The sequence below is a fragment of the Colletotrichum fructicola genome (genome assembly GCF_000319635.2).
Source record: "Colletotrichum fructicola Nara gc5 chromosome Unknown KSG_Nara_v1_contig03, whole genome shotgun sequence".
NCBI lineage: Eukaryota > Fungi > Ascomycota > Sordariomycetes > Glomerellales > Glomerellaceae > Colletotrichum > Colletotrichum fructicola.
This window is the reverse complement of record NW_027094053.1, coordinates 2,003,386-2,022,188: the sequence shown is the minus strand read 5'-3', so window position 1 is coordinate 2,022,188 and position 18,803 is coordinate 2,003,386. Positions and strand designations below refer to the sequence as shown.

General features: G+C 52.9%; 7 protein-coding genes across 7 annotated transcripts; 5 read left to right on the top strand and 2 right to left on the bottom strand.

The window, feature by feature from the left end:
* Nucleotides 1-550: 550 nt before the first annotated feature.
* CGGC5_v005338 (uncharacterized protein) lies at nt 551-1,828 on the top strand (the record flags this gene model as incomplete). The annotated part of the gene is made up of 6 exons (XM_032026856.1): nt 551-564; nt 658-727; nt 806-1,330; nt 1,413-1,495; nt 1,575-1,608; nt 1,691-1,828. 6 exons carry the CDS (start codon nt 551-553, stop codon nt 1,826-1,828), a joined length of 864 nt encoding a protein of 287 aa, XP_031876721.1.
* A 1,171-nt stretch (nt 1,829-2,999) lies between these two features.
* Nucleotides 3,000-3,980, top strand: ncs1 (Calcium-binding protein NCS-1; the record flags this gene model as incomplete). The annotated part of the gene is made up of 4 exons (XM_032026855.1): nt 3,000-3,010; nt 3,175-3,260; nt 3,404-3,699; nt 3,801-3,980. 4 exons carry the CDS (start codon nt 3,000-3,002, stop codon nt 3,978-3,980), a joined length of 573 nt encoding a protein of 190 aa, XP_031876720.1.
* Nucleotides 3,981-4,612: 632 nt separating this feature from the next.
* FAA1 (Long-chain-fatty-acid--CoA ligase 1) lies at nt 4,613-6,830 on the bottom strand (the record flags this gene model as incomplete). The annotated part of the gene is made up of 3 exons (XM_032026854.1): nt 4,613-4,705; nt 4,770-5,905; nt 5,960-6,830. The coding sequence occupies 3 exons, from the start codon at nt 6,828-6,830 to the stop codon at nt 4,613-4,615; spliced, it is 2,100 nt and encodes a 699-aa protein (XP_031876722.1).
* A 2,207-nt stretch (nt 6,831-9,037) lies between these two features.
* Nucleotides 9,038-9,830, top strand: Y106G6E.4 (putative 5-formyltetrahydrofolate cyclo-ligase; the record flags this gene model as incomplete). Its single annotated transcript, XM_032026853.1, has 2 exons — nt 9,038-9,131; nt 9,181-9,830. 2 exons carry the CDS (start codon nt 9,038-9,040, stop codon nt 9,828-9,830), a joined length of 744 nt encoding a protein of 247 aa, XP_031876719.1.
* A 112-nt stretch (nt 9,831-9,942) lies between these two features.
* On the bottom strand, nt 9,943-10,403 carry sme1 (Small nuclear ribonucleoprotein E; the record flags this gene model as incomplete). The annotated part of the gene is made up of 4 exons (XM_032026852.1): nt 9,943-9,998; nt 10,052-10,145; nt 10,201-10,267; nt 10,324-10,403. The coding sequence occupies 4 exons, from the start codon at nt 10,401-10,403 to the stop codon at nt 9,943-9,945; spliced, it is 297 nt and encodes a 98-aa protein (XP_031876724.1).
* Nucleotides 10,404-11,657: 1,254 nt separating this feature from the next.
* On the top strand, nt 11,658-14,910 carry CGGC5_v005333 (Uncharacterized protein; the record flags this gene model as incomplete). The annotated part of the gene is made up of 6 exons (XM_066151436.1): nt 11,658-11,786; nt 11,851-11,940; nt 11,997-12,278; nt 12,379-12,469; nt 12,535-13,818; nt 13,871-14,910. The coding sequence occupies 6 exons, from the start codon at nt 11,658-11,660 to the stop codon at nt 14,908-14,910; spliced, it is 2,916 nt and encodes a 971-aa protein (XP_066009113.1).
* Nucleotides 14,911-16,374: 1,464 nt separating this feature from the next.
* Nucleotides 16,375-17,343, top strand: CGGC5_v005332 (uncharacterized protein; the record flags this gene model as incomplete). The annotated part of the gene is made up of 1 exon (XM_032026850.1): nt 16,375-17,343. One exon carries the CDS (start codon nt 16,375-16,377, stop codon nt 17,341-17,343), a length of 969 nt encoding a protein of 322 aa, XP_031876727.1.
* Nucleotides 17,344-18,803: the final 1,460 nt, after the last annotated feature.

Here is an 18,803-nt window from a genome sequence, read left to right as displayed (position 1 = left end):
GTAATTATCAAATTTTTTGTCAACTCTTGCGGCATGACCAGTCTCAAGTGTTGGGTTCATGGCGTATTGGTGGCCCGTCAGATAATGCACCTTCCAATCATCGCTACCTATCCTGTGATGAGGATTCTTAGTGACCTGTAGTCTCCTCCGTCGGCTTGTGTCTGAAAAGCTCCCGCCCCAGATCCGCAATCGAGGTCTTACTCGAAGAAGCAGATGCTCCCAAGGGCAACCTGCCAGCGTTTGGGACTTTGGATTTTCTGTGGCAAACCGGGGGTAATTAAAACGGTAAGCCCAATCAAAGGGCAAATCCTGACAATCCAAAGACAACGATAGGTTGGCAGGCGTTGGGTAAAAAAGGGCCAAGGCGTGACAGCATCTCAGACGGGCCATCAACCCGGCTCGTCTTGCCGCGTTCGGTGCTATCGTCAGCACTCAAAATCCTGTCTCGTCAGCCGCTCATGGAAAGGAAACTAGGCTTGACAGTCCCAGTCTCGAGGAACAGTTAAAATATGGCCCAGGCAGCTCCTGTTCGCTTGCAGTCTTTGTTCAGATGTATGAGCATACGTAGGTCATCTTGCCATCTCCTCGATAGCTGACAGCATTTCTACCACCAACATTTGCGAAAAGAGTCGAGTTTTGATTATAATATCCGATCAGCATGACTGGCCAAAAGCCATGGGCCGACGGGCCCTTTATCCTCATCAGAAGTGCTCGTGTAGGATCTCAGGTATGTCTACAGAGACTCTTTGCTGTGGTGAGCGCTTGGCAATCGTCGAACTTGGGTTAACATTCTGTGCCCGGTTAGAAAGGCGTGAAGACCACCGGAGCTAGGCGCATGGCCGAAGACATGATCATTATCCACAACATGATCATCCGCATCATCAACACGGTCTACCTGCAGTGCATCAACGTAGAGAAGTCGCCGAGCGACGTCCGGGACTTTGTTTCGTACGCCATAGAGTGGGCAAAGATGGTGGAGGAACACCATCACACTGAGGAGAGGGATGTGTTCCCGGCAATCGAGAAGATGGCAGAAGCACCGGGGCTCATGGAAGCCAACATCGCCCAACATGAGGCCTTCACTGGCGGATTGCATGAGTACCTGAGCTATTTGGAGAAAGTGCAAAAGGGGGAAGGGGAGGGCGAGGAGGCGTACAGCGGAGTGAAGCTCAAGGGCATCATTGACTCGTTCATGCCAGGCCTTCGGCAGCACTTGAGTGACGAGATTGACACGTTGCTGAAGCTCGGAGAATATGATGTCGAATGGGACGAGTGGTTTGAGAGACTCATGAAAGAGCTGCTTAGCAAGAGCAACGACCCGGCGCTTAAGGTATGTACCAATTACGGTCTTGTTCCCCTCTCCCTCGGCACAGACGCGCGACTGGATGGCTGACATGATGGCATAATTGCAGACAACAACGATCCCGCTTCTTCTCACAAACCGAGACAAGTCGTTCGAGGACGGAATATATGCGTGGTGGCCAGCGCTGCCGTGGTTCGTCGTGATACTGTTCCGGTGGTTCTTCATCCCCACACACAGAAGCTGGTGGCGGTTTTCTTCGTGCGATGATCAGGGGATGCCTAAGGAACTGCCTTTTGCATGAAGACGTATGTAGACTGGGGCAGACTGTTCAGGTCACTGTTCATTGGGAAGGAGCCAAGCTGACGTCCTGTCTCCTACCATTGGCAGACTAGGTACCACGTTCCTGCGCACCCAAGTGGCGGGCTGTGTTGTCGGAGGCCGCTTGGCAACTTGGACGTCGAGTGGGACAAGTCGCATTTTGGTGGAAGGAGCGGGCCCCGTTCAGCATTTGGAAGCCCGAGGTAACGTCATTGGAGGGTTCTGACAGCTCTTTTTTCTTCGCCTTCTGCTCTAATAAAGTAGCGTGCCTAGTACTTTCGCCGTCGTAGAAAAGATAACCCCCACTTGTGCGAATGTTTCGAGGCTCCAGTACATGCCGCTGAGCAGATATCCAAGCGTAGTGTGGCTGGTGGCACACGCATGCAGTCCCGTCACCGTCACCGTCACCGTCACCGTCACCGTCCTAGCAGTTCAACAATAGTTGACGAGCCGCGCAGTGTCATCGAAGCTGTCGGGCTGCCTCCACCATATTGGACGGATGACACCGGCCACAGTGACCAGCTCGCTCTTTTGCTGCGGCGACTGCAGCGCGTATGAAAGAACGAAAAAAAAAAAAAGGGGAGGGGAGGCGGGTAGCCTCAAATCATGCATGCCTCACGTACCTACTTACCTACCTTAGTACCTAGGCACTTAAGATGAGGTAGGTAGCAGGCAAGCTCACCTGGGATAGGTGGATAGCTACTTCCCCCACAGCGTTGAAAGCCACTTCATGAGAGGTATCTCCACCTCATTCTCGCCTCGCTGACTGCCTGCCCAGCAGGCCGGGCACAGCATCTACTCTGCTACAGCTTCCTCGTTACAGGGTACCCGCCCCTCCTATCGCCGCCACCTCAGCTTACCTTACCTACCTACCTTGGGTACCTAGAGTTCCCGGCCTCAACCCTCAGTTCCCGTCAGGTCGTCGGGTCTGGTCCCCCGCCTGGCTGGGTTGGTCGCCTCCAGTGTCCCGTCCCCCCCAAGCATCCTGGGGCTTTATTTCTTTCCCCTCCCCCGCTTGTGACAACTACCACCATCACCTTGTTTGCCTATATCCAGCCTCGCCGTCCTCCTCGTCTTCGTCTACGCGCCGTCCTCGTCACTTGCCTTGGCCAACAAACGGAAGAGCCTCCTTGCGCTTATCCTGGACACCCTGTTTTCACCTACTTTGTCGCGCCGACAACCTGACGCCGAGCCGGCCACCACCTCCGCAACCGCCGACGCTAATCATTCTCACACACGATCCCTCTTTGCGACAGACTCACTGCCGACTGAAGCCTATCGCGCACCGCCCGCTCGCACGATCCTTGACTCCCCTCCTGCATCTCTAGGACATCTCTCGCTGCGCCTTGTTCTCGGCTGCTAAGGCTTTCAAATAGCCATGGGCAAATCGTGAGTCGATCGCCACCCACCGGACAGTGCCGTTGTCCTCCGTCCTTCCCTGTTCTGTCACCATCATCGGCACTGAATCCCACCCTGCGGACCTTATAGCGAGGACTCCAGCACCTGCGTCGATTGAGATCATCCGAGACATGGGCTAACAAGCCGTTGTACAGCCAGTCCAAGCTTTCCCAAGAGCAGCTTGCTGAACTGCAGAAGTCGACCCATTTCGACAAGAAGGAGTTGCAACAATGGTACAAGGGTACGTTGGTCACAGTCCCCAAAATTCATCGCGCGCAAAACGAATCACGAATTGCCCGGAAAACATCTCCTCGTTTCCTCCCCTATTTCCTCGGGGCGCATCGCGAACTTTCCGGGAACAAACGGTTCTGACCAGCAACCCAGGCTTTCTCAAGGACTGTCCATCGGGCATGCTCACTAAGGAGGAGTTTCAGAAGATTTACAGACAGTTCTTCCCGTTTGGCGATCCAAGTTCATTTGCAGACTACGTTTTCAACGTCTTCGACAGCGACAAGTCAGGAAGCATCGACTTCAAGGAGTTCATATGCGCTCTAAGCGTTACGAGCCGCGGAAAAATGGAGGACAAACTCGACTGGGCTTTCCAGCTGTATGATATCGATGGCGACGGGAAGATTAGCTACGACGAAATGCTCAAGATCGTCGAGGCGATTTACAAGATGGTCAGTTTGCGATGGTGCTGGTCCTATTCTCATCCCGTACCCTCCTCTCAGGAAAACTGCTCGGCCTGTCCCATGTTGCCCGCTGACAATCTCGGAACTAGGTTGGCTCCATGGTTAAGCTTCCTGAGGACGAAGACACCCCCGAGAAGCGGGTACGGAAGATTTTTCGCATGATGGACAAGGACGAGAACGGCAGTCTCGACATGGAAGAATTCAAGGAGGGTAGCAAACGTGATGAGACCATCGTATCCGCCCTGTCTCTGTACGATGGCCTGGTGTAAGTGGAGCTTTCGCCATGAATTGGAAGGTATTGTGGTGTTTTGCGGGCTAGGCGAGCTGTGCGAGACAAAGTGCGATTATTATTTTTTTCCTACCCGAGGCCAGGCAGGAATGGGATTCCAGTGATTTTACCGTGTTGTGTCTCACAATATCATCTTGACCAACACGCTCCACCTGATTGCTGGACCCAGGGCCGCTGGGTCCGTCGGAAACCCAGAACAGATGGTGGCCAGAACCGGCTGTCCTCAACATAATTACTGTCTGCCCGGCAGTCCCGAGTCGGCAAGACAGCCTTGAAAACAACCCGGGCCATCCCGGGCAGCAGCAGCTTGCGTGCGAAAACCACGGAATTCCAGCACTCGCTCCGTTTTAGTTCTGCAAGAGCCTTAGCCCTACCTGTGACTGTGAAATACGAATTGCATTAACTGGTTTTGATTGAAAACAGGGGCCTCGATCGTTATTATGTGTTACAAAGTCGAATCGTGTACACTGTACTCCTGGATATCAAGCATTTCGAAGTCCAACCCAACCTGTGGAAGAAAAAAAAAAAAAGCGAAAAAAACCAGAGACCTTGACAAATAACAAGTCCTAGAGAACGTGAACTCAACCTGAAAACAAGCATATAGGTGTTTGACTAGTTGGATGAGCCGTACGCCTTGACCACCTCAGTCTTATACTTATCCAAAATCTTCTTGCGCTGCAGTTTTTGGGCTGCTGTAACCAAGTCCTGCGAGAGATGTTAGCCATCCAAGAAGGTTTAGAGACAACCCGGGTCATTTATATAAACTCACGTTCTGGGGTGTCCATTCCTCGTCGGACAAGACAACTCCCTCAATGATCTCGATGCCAGAAAGACCACCCTGTCGGCCGGCGCTCTGTAACTCCTTGAGAACGGCGCTCTGCAGTTTCCGGTCATGTACGAGTCCTTCCAAAGAGGTGCCCTTGATTCCGATGCTCTCTGCCAGCTTCATCAAAGCAGGCTCGGCAGGAACAATAATCGCAATAGGCTTCGCCTTCTGGGCATCGGCATACACACAAATGTTGGCCACAAGTGCGGACGCACGATAAATGGATTCCAGCTTCTCAAGGGCAATGTACTCGCCGTTCAAAGTCTTGACCAAGTTCTTCTTTCGGTCGATGAGCCTGAGGTGGCCGTTGCCGTCAAACTCACCGATGTCGCCTGTCTTGAACCAGCCATCTTCCGTGATAGCCTCTTTGGTCTCCTTAGGGTTGTCCCAGTACTCTTCCATGACCGACGGGCCGCGGATCCACACCTCGCCCTGAGGGTTCGGCTTATTGTGAGCGAAGTAGCCAGCCTCCGCGAAGTCAACCAGCTTGACCTCAATTGACGCAGGCATGGCTCCCATATTGTTGACGTTCCACTCCAATGGGTTCATGAGACAGCCCATGGCAGTAGTCTCGGTAAGACCGTATCCTATGATCATAGGCGCAATGGCCATGGAAATGAAATGCTGAGTTTCTTTGGCAATGGGTCCACCTCCGTTCATGCAAAGCTTGAGGCGTCCACCAGTCGCTTCTTTCAATTTCTTCAAGAACACAGTATCAACGAGGCTAGATCCCGGGAGGCCCGCATTCATTAGGCTCGTCTTCGTAGCCAAGGCATTCCAGAAGAGCGTCTTGACAACCGCGCCGCTAGCATTGACCTTTGCGATGATGCCCTTCTTGACCGTCTCCCAGACTGCAGGGACGCCGACCATGACGGAGGGCTTGAACTCTCTGATATCGCCGGCACAGTTTCGGACCGAAGTATCGGACAATGTCTTGGGGTTGCCGTAGCCCATGGTCGACCCCCAGTAGAGACAGGCATTCTCGAAAACAAATTCAAGGATATGGGCGAGTGGGAGGTACGTCAGAAGACCATCGCCAGGTCCAATGTGTGGCTGCACGACGACACTGACACCGGCAACTGGAACGAATTTCAGCCATCAAGATGATCTCAAGATCTAGATTGGGAACATACCGGCGGCAACGACAGCCTTATGCTTCAGGGGGACACCCTTTGGAGTGCCAGTCGAGCCCGAAGTATACATAATACAGCACAAGTCCTCAGCAGTAGGAGGAACAGGATCGATTGTGTTGTCTTGGCCAAGCTGCTTCAGGTCATCGAAGCTAAGGATAGTGATTTGAGGGTGTGCAGACTTGAGCTGGTCGACGTGTGCCTGCTGAGCCTGGTTCTGGTTGTTCCAGATAACGTAGCGGATGTCCTTGGCATCGTTGAGGACATTCACGAGTGTAGGGAGAAGATGAGGGTCAAGGAAGATGGCCTTGGCGGCGGTAGCAACCATTGAGTATCTCAGACCTTGCTCGCCTAGAGTGTCATAGGCAGTCACGACAGGCATGGACTGAGAAGCGGCGGCATGGGACATGGCTAGCCAATGCGCACTGGTGGCAGCGTAGATGTGGACGCGATCGCCCTTGGTCATGCCTAACTTGCGCAGGCCAGAGCCGAGCTGGAGGGTGAGTGTTTCGTACTCGTGGTAGGTGATGTACTCGTAAGGGCTCAGCTCGAAGTAGGTCCAGTCTTTGCTGACCTCTTGCTCCTCACCATCCACCATCTTCTTGATCTTCTTTGACTCGCGGTGGGTGGTGATGAGCTTGCGGGAACCCAGGCACTTTGCGTTCCCGTACTTCTCGGCGCTTGACTTGACTAGCTCGTATGTGGTGGTGATGTTGCCTCCGGGAAGGGTGATCAGGTCGGGAACAGCCTGGGGTAGGCGACGAGGTAACGTCTCCCCCTCTTTCGGAATTGCACCAGGCGAGGTGACGGAGAATGGGCCCTTGACCTGCATCCTGGGCAGGATGTCGTACTTGGACTTTGGCGGCGAAGCCATTGCTAAAGTGAGCGTCTAGTTACCTGGATAAGTATTATGGCTGTGCGCAGTCGCTGCCTTCGGGAGCTTGACAACAAGACGTGGACGGCGCGGACGGAAGCGACGGGTCGAGGTGGGCGACAGTAGGTTTCTTGGGGGAGGACGCCGTGAGCGCTTGGTAGAAGCTGAAGATGTTCAGATTGTGGAGTTTGGCGTTGGAGAGGCCTACGTAGGAAAGCAGCTAAGGAAGGGGGTGGTCGGGGTATTTGTTGGACGGATGGCGAGAAGGCACAGGTAATGGGAAGGGAAGGCAAAAGGTGCCGTTAAGAGACGCCCGACACGCTCGTGGGAGCTTCTGGGGGGGTTTCTTGGCTCTTCCAACTTGCTTTGAAAGGGCGAGTGGATCTCCACAAAGTGTGGCTCAAGCTCCAGGTCTAGCTAGGCATAGCGTGAAAGTCAGGTCGAGTTTGTACTCTACCTCCTGCTGGACTGTACTTTAGATACCTAGGTACCTGCCTACCTATGAAGCGTCCCGCGACTGCTGTGCTTTCCAATGGATCACTGCAGCCGCTGGCTACCTTACAGTAGGAACCTCACATGTACCTGCCTGCCCACCGCAGTATCGGCTACCTGCCTACATCCATCCATGGATAAGATGAGGCAGGTACCTCGGAATGGAAACACTCGTCGCGCCACAGTAGGTGCCTTCGAGTAATGAGCCTACACCACAAACAAACGCTATCGCGTACGCATTTGCTTTGGTGCTTTGAAAGTATGAACAAGAGAGTTAAGGGAAGGATCTATATATTTCACGAAGTACCAGGAGCCTTCAGTCGCGAAGCTTCCCTCCCTCACGCAGCTACGTACGGATACAGGCACAGCGGCGACACAGATGATGCACCGCAGCGCAGCGACGCGCCTTTGCGGGGTAGTATATTGCATAGTAGACCGGACGGTCCCCTTGTTTCGTGGGCGTACGCCTTATCTGAACAATACTACGACATGAACCTGGAATGGCGTCGTAACTCGCTGGCCAAAAAGGTACCAAGTAGAGTAGGCAAGGTAACTTACTGCAAGACACTGGATGAATCCACATTCCTGTCAAATCTGCGCATGGATCGAGTTGCGCCTGGCAGCGTTAGTGAACGGATTTCGGCGGATAGACGATGTAGTACATCCTTCTCAAGGGCTGGAGCTCTTGGGTTTTCCCATGTCGTCTTTGGTTCACCATAACACAAGAAACAAATTGTACCCCCTCCCTCCACCACGGAGTTGCTTGTCTTCGCGTCGGGAGAGGAAATGCGCCCGCCCTGTCCCTCTCAAGTCCTGCAGCCCGGGGAAATTAAGGCCAGAATTCGTCGTGGGATACCGTCACCAACAACAGATCCAAGCCTATTGAGGCCGTCGGAATAGTCGCAAAGCAAGGTAGCGGAATGCCACGCCTTGGCAATTGGGTTGGCGCGTTGCCAGTGATGCTTCTGGCCGGCCCTCCTCGCCTGCCCCAACGCTTTCCCCCGCGTCTTAGCCTCGCAATCCATATGTGACTGAGCTGTCCTGTGTCGGCTTCTTCACGTCCAGCCAAGCAACAAGCCTCTTGGCGCATTAACGTGCACCAAAGTATCCGTACGTGCGGTTCCGGAATCCAATAGACTTGGCGTGGTTTGGTTGACAAATCCTTTCAGAGCATGGCTTGCTGAGAGCCACCACCAATACATCAGCCATGGAGAACTTACTGCTTCGCCCGACGAGGTTGTCGCGTGGCCTTTTCAGTGGCCGACACAGCCACTATCACACACCTTAGCATGCGTTTTTTTTGATGAATCTACGCCAGATACTGTTTGTCTCTTTTTCACGTAGATAATGCTTGTGAATGCGGATTATCGTTGCAGACACTGCTGCATACAATACTTTTCCCCGCTGTACCTTCTACTTGCATGCTGCATTTATTACATATCTCCCCAGAACATCGCTGTGGTGCAAGTCACCGACTGACAACGCCCCGCTTGCCCGCATGTGAATCATCGATAATAGATATCTTAAGAACGCACGGAACGTCAGTAAGACGCTCAAATTAGACCCCACTTGAAGCCCTCTCGACGGCATGCTTCGTTCATCTTTAACTAACGCATAACGTTCACAGTTGGAACCAAGCCGATGCCAGAAGACCCAGAGAACTTCTTTCCATACATCCGCTCCCTAGACAGTCGAGGGAACAGTAGCAAATCACAATGGGCTCCGCGCTAGTGGCTGCCAAGAAGCAGTTGCGGTCTGTCATGAGGGACAGGCTAGCTGGCGTAGCTCATGAGTCTATCAACATACAAAGTAAGCTGCTCACCTCTTTTGGAACGCACGTGCTCAGCTTCGCCAAAAGGCCGGACTGTCTGCGAAACTCTGAAGACATTTAAACCTTATGTGGAGGCACAGAGGGTCAGTGTTTTCCTCTCCATGTCGTCCGGCGAGATACAGACGGACGACATTGTGCGCCATGCCTTGTCATCCGGAAAGCAAGTTTACGTCCCGTATCTTCACAAATCACCTTTTCCTTCCGAGGAGACGCCGCCCAGGGTCATGGACATGGTCCGTTTGCGCGATCTTCAAGACTACGAGTCGCTGCAGCCGGACAAATGGGGCATTCCCAGCATTGACCCGGCCACCATCGACCAGAGACAACGCGTCCTGGGTGAGCATGGAGCCGAATCCCCAGAATCCTCTTTCTTGGACCTTATGCTGCTCCCAGGAGTTGCTTTTGACATTGACCCCCAGTCAGGTTCGCTGCGAAGACTAGGCCATGGCAAGGGATTTTATGACCTCTTTATTCGACGTTACGCTGCGAAGTACAACAACATTTCGTCAGTAGCGACAAAGCCCCTGATGCTCTTTGGCCTGGCTCTATCGGAGCAATTTCTCTCCCAGCCGTCAGATAGCACAGTTCCCGTCGCACAACACGACCAGCCGCTCGATGGCGTGGTCCTCGGCAGCGGGGAGGTTAGGAGGCCGGCGGAAAGCTTCAAAAACCGCTGACAGTCCGCCGCATCATGTTGATAAATTCGTGGTATCAAACTTTTTTTTTCCTTCTTATCATCTGTGTGCAAGGCCCGTCATCGCAATGTGGTTCCTTCGACATGATCGCTCTCTATTCCGAGACACTCTGAATCAGCGAGACATTGTCACCCTTCAGCAATATTTGACCTGTCCAATGTTGTTAGCTTAACAGGATGCCTGACACCAGCTTCGGCACTCACCCAATGGCCGCCGTGATTCCTCCGGGTTCGTCTTTGTGACCTGCTTGACCTCGACTGCATCATCAATGACAAGGTTCATGAACTCGTCAAAGCCCTGTGATCCAAGTCAGTACAGCGCTTGTTGATAGAATCTCAACGACTCGCCGCACCCTGATCTTGCCTTCGATTCGAATCGAAAGCTGCTCGTACAGCCAAATCTGAACGGTCGTGTGCTGCCTGTAAAAGTTTTAGCCTCTCGGTACGCATAGGGCCTGACTTGTGCAGCGACATACTGAAGAAGTCTGAAGATGAAGTTGATGGGAGGAAGCAGTACTCTGCGACCGCCGCCGCCGCCGCCGCCGCGTCCTGACATATTTAGGTGTGTGGGAGAAAGGTCGAGCAACGCTTATGAGTTCGGATATTTCACGATATGGAACAGCGGCAAATGCTGTCTGTCGCTCGCGTTCGGCTTCGTCGAGTGTGTTGTGGCGGAGCAAGTTGTCGGCGAGCACCTTCTTCGCAGCTGGGGCGCAATGAGGGTGCGCGACTCTCGGCCTGGCTCAGTCAGTTACAGGTATGGGTGGTTCCCGCGGTTTGCTAGAATTTAGGTGGGGCTGGCAAAATGATGTTCCATCCGGTCTAAGGTACTGAGGTGCCCGGGCACTCTGGACGCATCCAATGGATCCATGGATGGACCCGTACGGGACCTGCCAGCCGAGTGCAATTCATCCGCGGGATGGATCAGGTCCCTTCCCGTCCCCGGCCACTCTGCTCATCCGGGTTTGGTTGCCTAAGCCGGCGGCGCCTCACAGCACCTGACTGGGCACTGAAAGGTGCTACAGACAACTCCAAAGATATTTCTAACGACTCCAATAGTGCCGCGGCGATTGCTCGTGGCAAACAACTCGAGAATCTCCAGTAAGTAAGCACCTGCCTACACTGAAAGCTCCAGGGAATGAAATGCTAGGCATCCAAGGTAAGGTACGAGAGGACATGCTGTCGGCGCAGCTACGGATAGGTACATTATGTGAGGCGCTCACTACCAAACCTTTAGGTGTGCCTCAGCGATCTTATATGCGTTACACTGATGGACTGTATGCAGGTAAACCATACTTGTATTTTACTAGTGAATTTACATCCATATCTAAGTAGGTAGGTAGGTAGGTGCTAGGTTACGGAGTACCTACCTTACCTAAGGTAAGGCGCGGTAGGCATAGCGTAGGTAGCCGGCTTTAGACACCTAGTCAGGTCGGATTCCTAAGGTCTTAGGTACCTACCTACCTTAGGTTGTGTCTGGACCCGCCTGCTGTCCCGCCAGCCTGACTGACGTTTTATTTTCCTTTCGCGACCTTCCTCCACCCCCTCCATCCGCCCATTTTGGACGTCGCCGCATTGCTTTGATAGCCTCTCAATTGCCACCTCACTGGCCCAACGCTCCTTTCGCCTCAAAAGAAACGAGAGCTGAGTTGCAACTTAATCTCTCATCGCTTACCCCTTCTGCGGCACCTGCGGTCCTTCCGCACGACGTCATATGCGGTTTTGCTGTCACATTCTCTCGACCACATACCCGCTCCCCGCCTCATCAAACAGCCGATTGACACTTGCGACATTGCTAGACGTCTGAAGTATGGCCACCAACGGGATTCAAGAGGCCTTCGCGCCCAACGACGTCTTGTCGGCAATGGTGACCATGCGCGGCGGCGAGCAAGAGACAAAGAAGAAGGCGCACGCCTACCTGGAACGTTTCCAGAAATCTGTCAGACTACCACAATTCCGATGCAGCTGTCACCGGCTTACTTCTCTGCTAACAATGGTTATAGAAAGATGCATGGGGCACCATCATTGGCATCCTTCAGTCCGACGCAGAGCCCGAGGCCAAGCTCTTTGCGGCTGTTACTTTGCGCGGAAAGGTAGAACATTCAAGTGGTCTTTCTTGAAATGGTGAGCTGATCATGACTCTGTACAGATTACTTACGACTTGACGACGCAAGTATCGGAAACAGAGCTACCTGCGCTGCGAGACCAAATCCTGCTCCTTCTGAAGCACTTTGCGCCCGGCCCCAAACCCATACGAGTTCAGCTCTGCGTGTGTCTGGCGACACTGGCAGTGCAGATGAAGGACTGGAAGGATGTTCTTCCCACGGTAGTATCATCTCTCGGGGACAGCGTTGAGAGCCACGCCGCCATTCTCGACTTTCTGCGCGTGCTACCCGAGGAGGTGACCGAAGGCCGCAAAATCACCTTAACTGTACGTGGATCACGGAAATACCGACCGGCCTTCTACTTCCAGCGGCGTGGTTTTGCTGGGCCTATATCAACAGGGATCAGAGTCTAATTGGCAATGACAGGAAGAAGAGCTTTCCCAGCGGACCAGGGAATTGCTGGGTGACAATACGGACCAGGTCGTGCAACTGCTTATTAACTACTCCCAATCATCTGGTACGTCCTAAACCCGTATACACGATATACATTTTAGAACCCACGCTGATGAGTCATTCATGCAGCCTCTGCTGCTCAAAACCCCCAGTTAATGGAGTGTATTACATCTTGGCTCCGTGAGGTTCCCGTCAGCAATGTTGTCAAGTCCCCTCTTCTCGACGTTATCTTCAACGCTGTGGGCAACGATCAGGCTTCGCAGGAGGCCGCAGAATGTCTCTGCACAATTTTCCGGGAGACGAGAGACGTCGACGACAATCTCGACACGATACAAGCTCTCCTACCTCGCGTTATTGCTCTCCGTCCCAGGATCGAGGCTGTTGTCAACGAGGAAGATACGGAAGTATACAAGTCCCTGACCAAGATCTTCGCTCTGGCTGCAGAGGCATGGGTTGTAGCTATTGCCCGCGAGCCGGGACACTTCCGGCCTCTTGTCGATTCAGTCTTGGAATGTGCGGCCAGAGACAAGGACAGAGATGTGATTGAGCACACCTTCCAATTCTGGTATGAGCTCAAGCAGTACCTGACACTGGAACGTTACATTCAGGCGAGATTGGAGCTTGTCGACGTTTATTCCAAACTCGTGGATATACTTCTGAAGCACTTGGAATACCCCCAGTCAGAATCGACAGACGAAACTGACTTGTTTGATGGTGATCGGGAGCAGGAGGAAAGATTTCGCGAATTCCGACATCAAATGGGCGACACTCTCAAGGACTCGTGCGAAGTAATGGGCGTGACAGACTGCCTTACTAAGGTTCTTGAGGCTATCAAGCTTTGGATGCATAAGTACGCCGGTCAAGCCACAGCAACTTCCGTTCCACATTGGCAAGAGCTAGAGGCTCCGCTATTTGCGATGCGGGCAATGGGACAGATGGTCGAAAAGGACGAGAACATTGTTCTTCCGCAGTTGATGCCGTTACTCGTCCAGATCCCTAGCCATGAGAAGCTCCGGTTTGCCACTATCATGGTCCTCGGACGATATACGGAATGGACGGCGGCCCACCCCGAATATCTCGAGCCGCAATTCAATTACATCGTAACCTCGTTCCAGACAGACTCAAAAGAGGTTGTAAGGGCGGCAGCTATGGCCATCAAATATTTCTGCACTGACTGCAAGCAGCTCCTCAGCGGGCAAGTACTCCAGATGCAAACATTTTACGATCAAATACTCGACAAACTTCCCGATATGAGTCAGGAGGAAATCACAGAGGGAGTGGCCAGTGTTGTTGCCGTCCAGCCGCCTGCTGAGATTTACAAACTTCTTAAGCTCTACTGCGATCCACTGGTTCAACGTTTGATGAACAAAGCCAATCTCGCCACTGACGACAAGGGCAAATTGGCACTCGCTGGTGGGTTGGCAATTGAGACTTATCGATGAACACGCCGCTGACATGATATCAGACCATCTTCAACTCGTCACTACATTTGTGCAGGTTGTAGTGCCATATGTCGGACCTGGGGAAGAGAACCCCGCTGTCAAGTACTGGCAAGAGGTTTTTCCTGTGCTTGCCACGATCTTGGACAATTTTCTGGGATTCGTTCCCATTTGTGAAAGAATTTGCCGGTGCTGGCGCAATATGATCATCTCTTACAGAACGGCTATGACGCCGCTCTTGCCAGAGATGGCGAACAAGCTGGCCAGTGGCTTCTCAGCCTCTCGCCAAGGCGCCTTTCTCTGGGTTACGGCAGCTATACTTCGAGAGTTCTCGGAGGATCGGGAGCACGTGGACCAGGAAATCACGCAAAGCATATACGCCTTCTTCGAGGCGCAGACAACGACATTCCTGCGCGTCATGAGCGAGCTTCAGCCGGGCGAGGTGCCAGATGTCATTGAGGACTTTTTCCGACTGCTGATTGACGCACTACTTTACTACCCGCAACGACTGATACCCTCGGAGCTCCTGGGTCCGATCTTTGAAGCAGCCGTCTTTGCTTTGACATTGGAACAACGCGATCCTCTCTCGGCTACGCTTCATTTCCTTCGCGACCTCCTTACATACGGCGGCGACAACCCGGCAACATCAGATGTTCTCCCTCCAGATGTTGCTGCTCACATTCGCGAGGTCGTCAGTAAGTTGCTCAGCACACACGGTGAGAAACTGGTCAAGCAAGTCATGGCAGGAATGATGATCACCTTCCCCCGAGATTGCTTCGCAGATGGCAGCGGCGTTCTTCTGGCAATGTTCCAGCTATTCCCGGCCGAGACGACCACTTGGGTTGAGCGCACCATCCATCTCCTGCCACAGGGCACAATCACGCCAGTCGAAGCAAACCGACTGATGACTAAAATCAAGGAGCGCCTGGGCGGTGATGATCCTAGCGCAATCAGACAAGTGAGAGCGCTTCTGCAAGATTTCACCAACACCTACCGCCGGCGATATGTAGCTCCCCGAGAGGGTCTCGGCCAACTTGAGGCGGCGCGTTTCCACTTTTCGGGCTAAACACCAGGTGATGGCGGCCACAAAAACATTGGCAGCACCAGAACAAAAGTCTGAATGAGAGGTTGGCCGGAAGGATGGGTCCTGTGATTGCAACGGACAGGCGTGAAGGGCATCGGCAAACTAACGACACCAGTTTTCGTTGCCTGCCGTCAGACTTTGTTCATAATGCGTCTGCGAGCTACGGCGTTTGGAGTCGAGCTGCGGCCGATCCGGCTGGCAATGAAGCTGCTGCAGATTTGGCGAGCGGAAAGTACTGAGACCAAGAGACAGTAAACATGACTGGTAAGCGGGACGCGCGGTCGTGCAGGTGACGATATTTGCCCAGGAAGAAGCGAAATTATTGCTTCGCCATAGAGAACAAGAGGATAGATCGGAAGAAGCAGTCGAGCAATTCGTGTGAGGCGCGCAAGCGGCGTAGCGGTTAGCAGAGCTGCATGCTCAGCTTCCTGCCAGCCAAGATGGTTGCTAGACTAGATCCATTGAGGAACCGGAAAATATCGAAATAATTCACCAAATCTGAGGATCGCCTTCTGCACCTGACCGCATAGTAATAGAACGTTGCTGAAACTTTGTCTGTGAGGCAAGCCGGATACCGCCATAAAAGGTATACTTACACCTTAGGTACTAAAGGGTGGCGGGGTGGTGTACTCCCCTGCATCTGAGCGCGCTTTGGCCATTAATACGCGAACCTTGACGCGTCCGATAGCTAAACCCTACTACTTGCTGCATCCAACACCTCCTTCCTCCTCACCGGAGATGAGTTGATGCTGCGTCAGCCTACGGTTCTCGATAAAAGAAAGCCCGGCACCTCATTGTGTCTCGGTCCTTTTCTACCCACGCCTTGTTGACCATTGTGGTCATCTGCAATGACCAAGTCTCAATTATTTCCGCAAAATTCTTCCCCGACATTCGATCTCGACATTTGACACCCAGCATAACCAGGCGGCGCGTAGTGACGGACGCAACGTCACTGGCAACATGCCTCCGAATCTGGGCTCGAACAGGATGGCCCAGTACGCCAGGAACCCTTCCCCTGATTCGGTTCTTCCCGATGGGGCTGCGAACCTCGCCAGAAATCACGAAGTGGAACAGCGTTCCGCAACACCTCCGGCATATTCAATCTCAAGTCACGCAATCACCGACTCCACGAAGCTTCCCGCCCCAAAACCATTTGCATCTGCTAGAGCGCATGCTACACATCTGACAATGCTCCGACAGCCTCCTCAGTCGGGATTATCTTCAATGCAGCCCCTGCGTGTGCATTCTGCCGCGAACGCTCCTGATGCTTCACCGCGAAGGCACCATCACCAGCGAGCCAGCTCCCAGAGCAGCGATAGGTCCGCATTTTGGCCAGAATCACAAATCGATAGCCAATTCGGCTCGCCTACGACTCAGCGGTCCGAAAAATATGACGCCGTAATGGACATTCACAGTCGACTCCGCTCCCCACCGCCTACTTTCGCCATGGGCAATCTCCCACCGCTGCAGACTGTTGACAAACTACCATACACGATCAGCAAGAACGGTGCCATGCGCATTGCACCCTCGAACGATGGCCCCGATCTGGCTCTTGCTCAAAGCGATGATCCTGCCTCTGTCGAACCTGCAGCTCAAAAGGATACCTATTCCAGCGAGCCATATACATCTTCACCACAACGTCCCGTGAAACTCGCACTGCATCCCGCAACTGTACGAAGGTCTTATGCACCTGCTGCCTACGAGGACGACCAGGAAGTCTTTTCGGACTCCCCAACATACAAGATCCCCAATAATAACCTCGTAAGGGTTGAAAAGCTTGGACAAACCCAGCCAACTCGCCACACTGCCGATCTTCGACTGGATGACGAGGTCGAGGGGAGCCTCGCGAGCGACTACCCTTTGAGCGAGGACGACAATGGCACTCCTCGAGCCAATCGAAAGAAGGCGTTATCTCGAGAGCCGGCTCTCATGGAGAATCCTCTGCCGGCACCCAGTCGCACTCAGCGAAACAACACAAAAAAGCGGCGCCGGGGCAGCTGCGACTATGCTGATGACGAGCTCGCAGGAATGACCTACTCTGAGCTGCGTGAGCAAGCGTTTGACGATGACCCAACGAAGAAATCCCTGAAAGGAATCGGTCCCCTCACTGGTGATAGTCTACCTGCAAAGCTTGACCATTTCCAAGGCCAGCGTGAAGCAGACCAGAAGCAATTTTTTATGCAAATGCCAGTCAGCGATTGGGAACGCTCCGGCGACTGGTTTTTGGAACAGTTCAGCCAGATTACCCAGAAAGTGAAAGCTGCCCGTCAGAACAAGCGAAACATGGTCGAACAGTTTGAAAACGAAATTGCAGCCAGGGAGGAAGCTGTTCGTCTTCGGGCCGAGAGCATCGCCAAAAAATTGAACCAAATCAAACACAAGGGCGAAGACATGCTGGCGGATAAGGAATTCTGAAACGATTCACCAGCTTGCCTCTGAGCTACTTTTTCTCTCCCACGGTCACAAGCATGAGATTCATGGAGGGTATATTTTCCTATGACAAAATTATTATGAGTTACGAATCACGATTATCACGATTGGAGTTAGGGAGAAAACGAACCTTTCTGCGACAGTAAGATCCGCCGCGATACTGTATTCTAATCAATTTTGCCACCAAAAATACGTCATCAGAGAGAACTTTGATTATACTGCTGCTGTGTGTGTCGTCATTGTCATGTTTCTATCCACGGCGAGTCTGAACTCGATGCCCTGGTTTGCTGCGAAGACTCTGATGGGGTCGAAGAATACCTCGCATATGATGGGGGTTATTCATCAAAGAAAAGAAAAAACCTCAAGGTCTTCGCGTTCATTATCCTCCGCATCAATCTGAATGAATATGTCCATGGAATCGGTCATCATGTCATAGGTTTCTCCTTTGACTGACCCAAGATGATGTTTAGATTAGCGGCAACAGCAGCAAGTAGGCCTCGGGCTTGTGGTACAAGTAGAGGCCTTGAGACGTCCCGAAGGTGTGCCGAAACCTCGGGGAGGGAGATTGTTAGTTGGTGAATATCCAAGCATCACAGGGTGGACGATGCTGCTGAGATGAGTTTCTCCCAAACATTAAAGAAGTGTTGTACGTCTTCTGCGGCGTAACCAGTCAACCGGTCCATCGTCGCTGCGTCGCTGCGTCGCATGTGCCGAAGCATGCTTCCGAGAATCCAGGGGTTGGGTTTTGTAATCAATTTAGGTTGCTGGCTGCACGAGTCGATATCCTATTACCTTGGTGTTGTTCGGCAGCTGGAGCTTGGAGGCCGGTTGTCAATTGTAGGTAGCTGGGTCCATCCAGCTCTTGGTCGCAACATGCGGTACCTACTGCATATCTACCCGCATACCTGTGCGGCGTCTTTCCTACCCTACTACCTGGTGGTTGCGGTGATACCTAGGTACTGATACTAGGTTCGCTGCATGTACGGACACTACGCAGTTGCCCCGTCGGAGTACTCTCGTGTCACTGGTCAAACTTACAAAATCTGGGGACATGTGACATGGGGAGGGGCGGGGAGATGTCTCTTTCTCCACATGACCTCATGGAGACTTCCGCCAAACCCACGGCTAAGTTGCATGTGAATCCAGTCTCTGTCTTATTACGGACTAGCGCCATTTGTCGGCTTCGGTCAGAGAAGCTGCCTCGGCTCTGTCTGCGGCAACCGTCACGCTGGCTCTTTCAGAGTTGCCGGACGTGCTGCGTTAGAAAACCATCCGCCCATCCTCTCGCAGTGTCCCAATCCCAGCCTTATAATTCTCAATTTCCCCATCTCGCATATCCTTTCGCTATCATCCATTCTTCTGCGTCTGTGTTATATCGGAACCCTTTCCCAGTACATCACTAACCGACTGTTCGTTCATTGTGCCCCCAAGGCTCTAGAGATAGG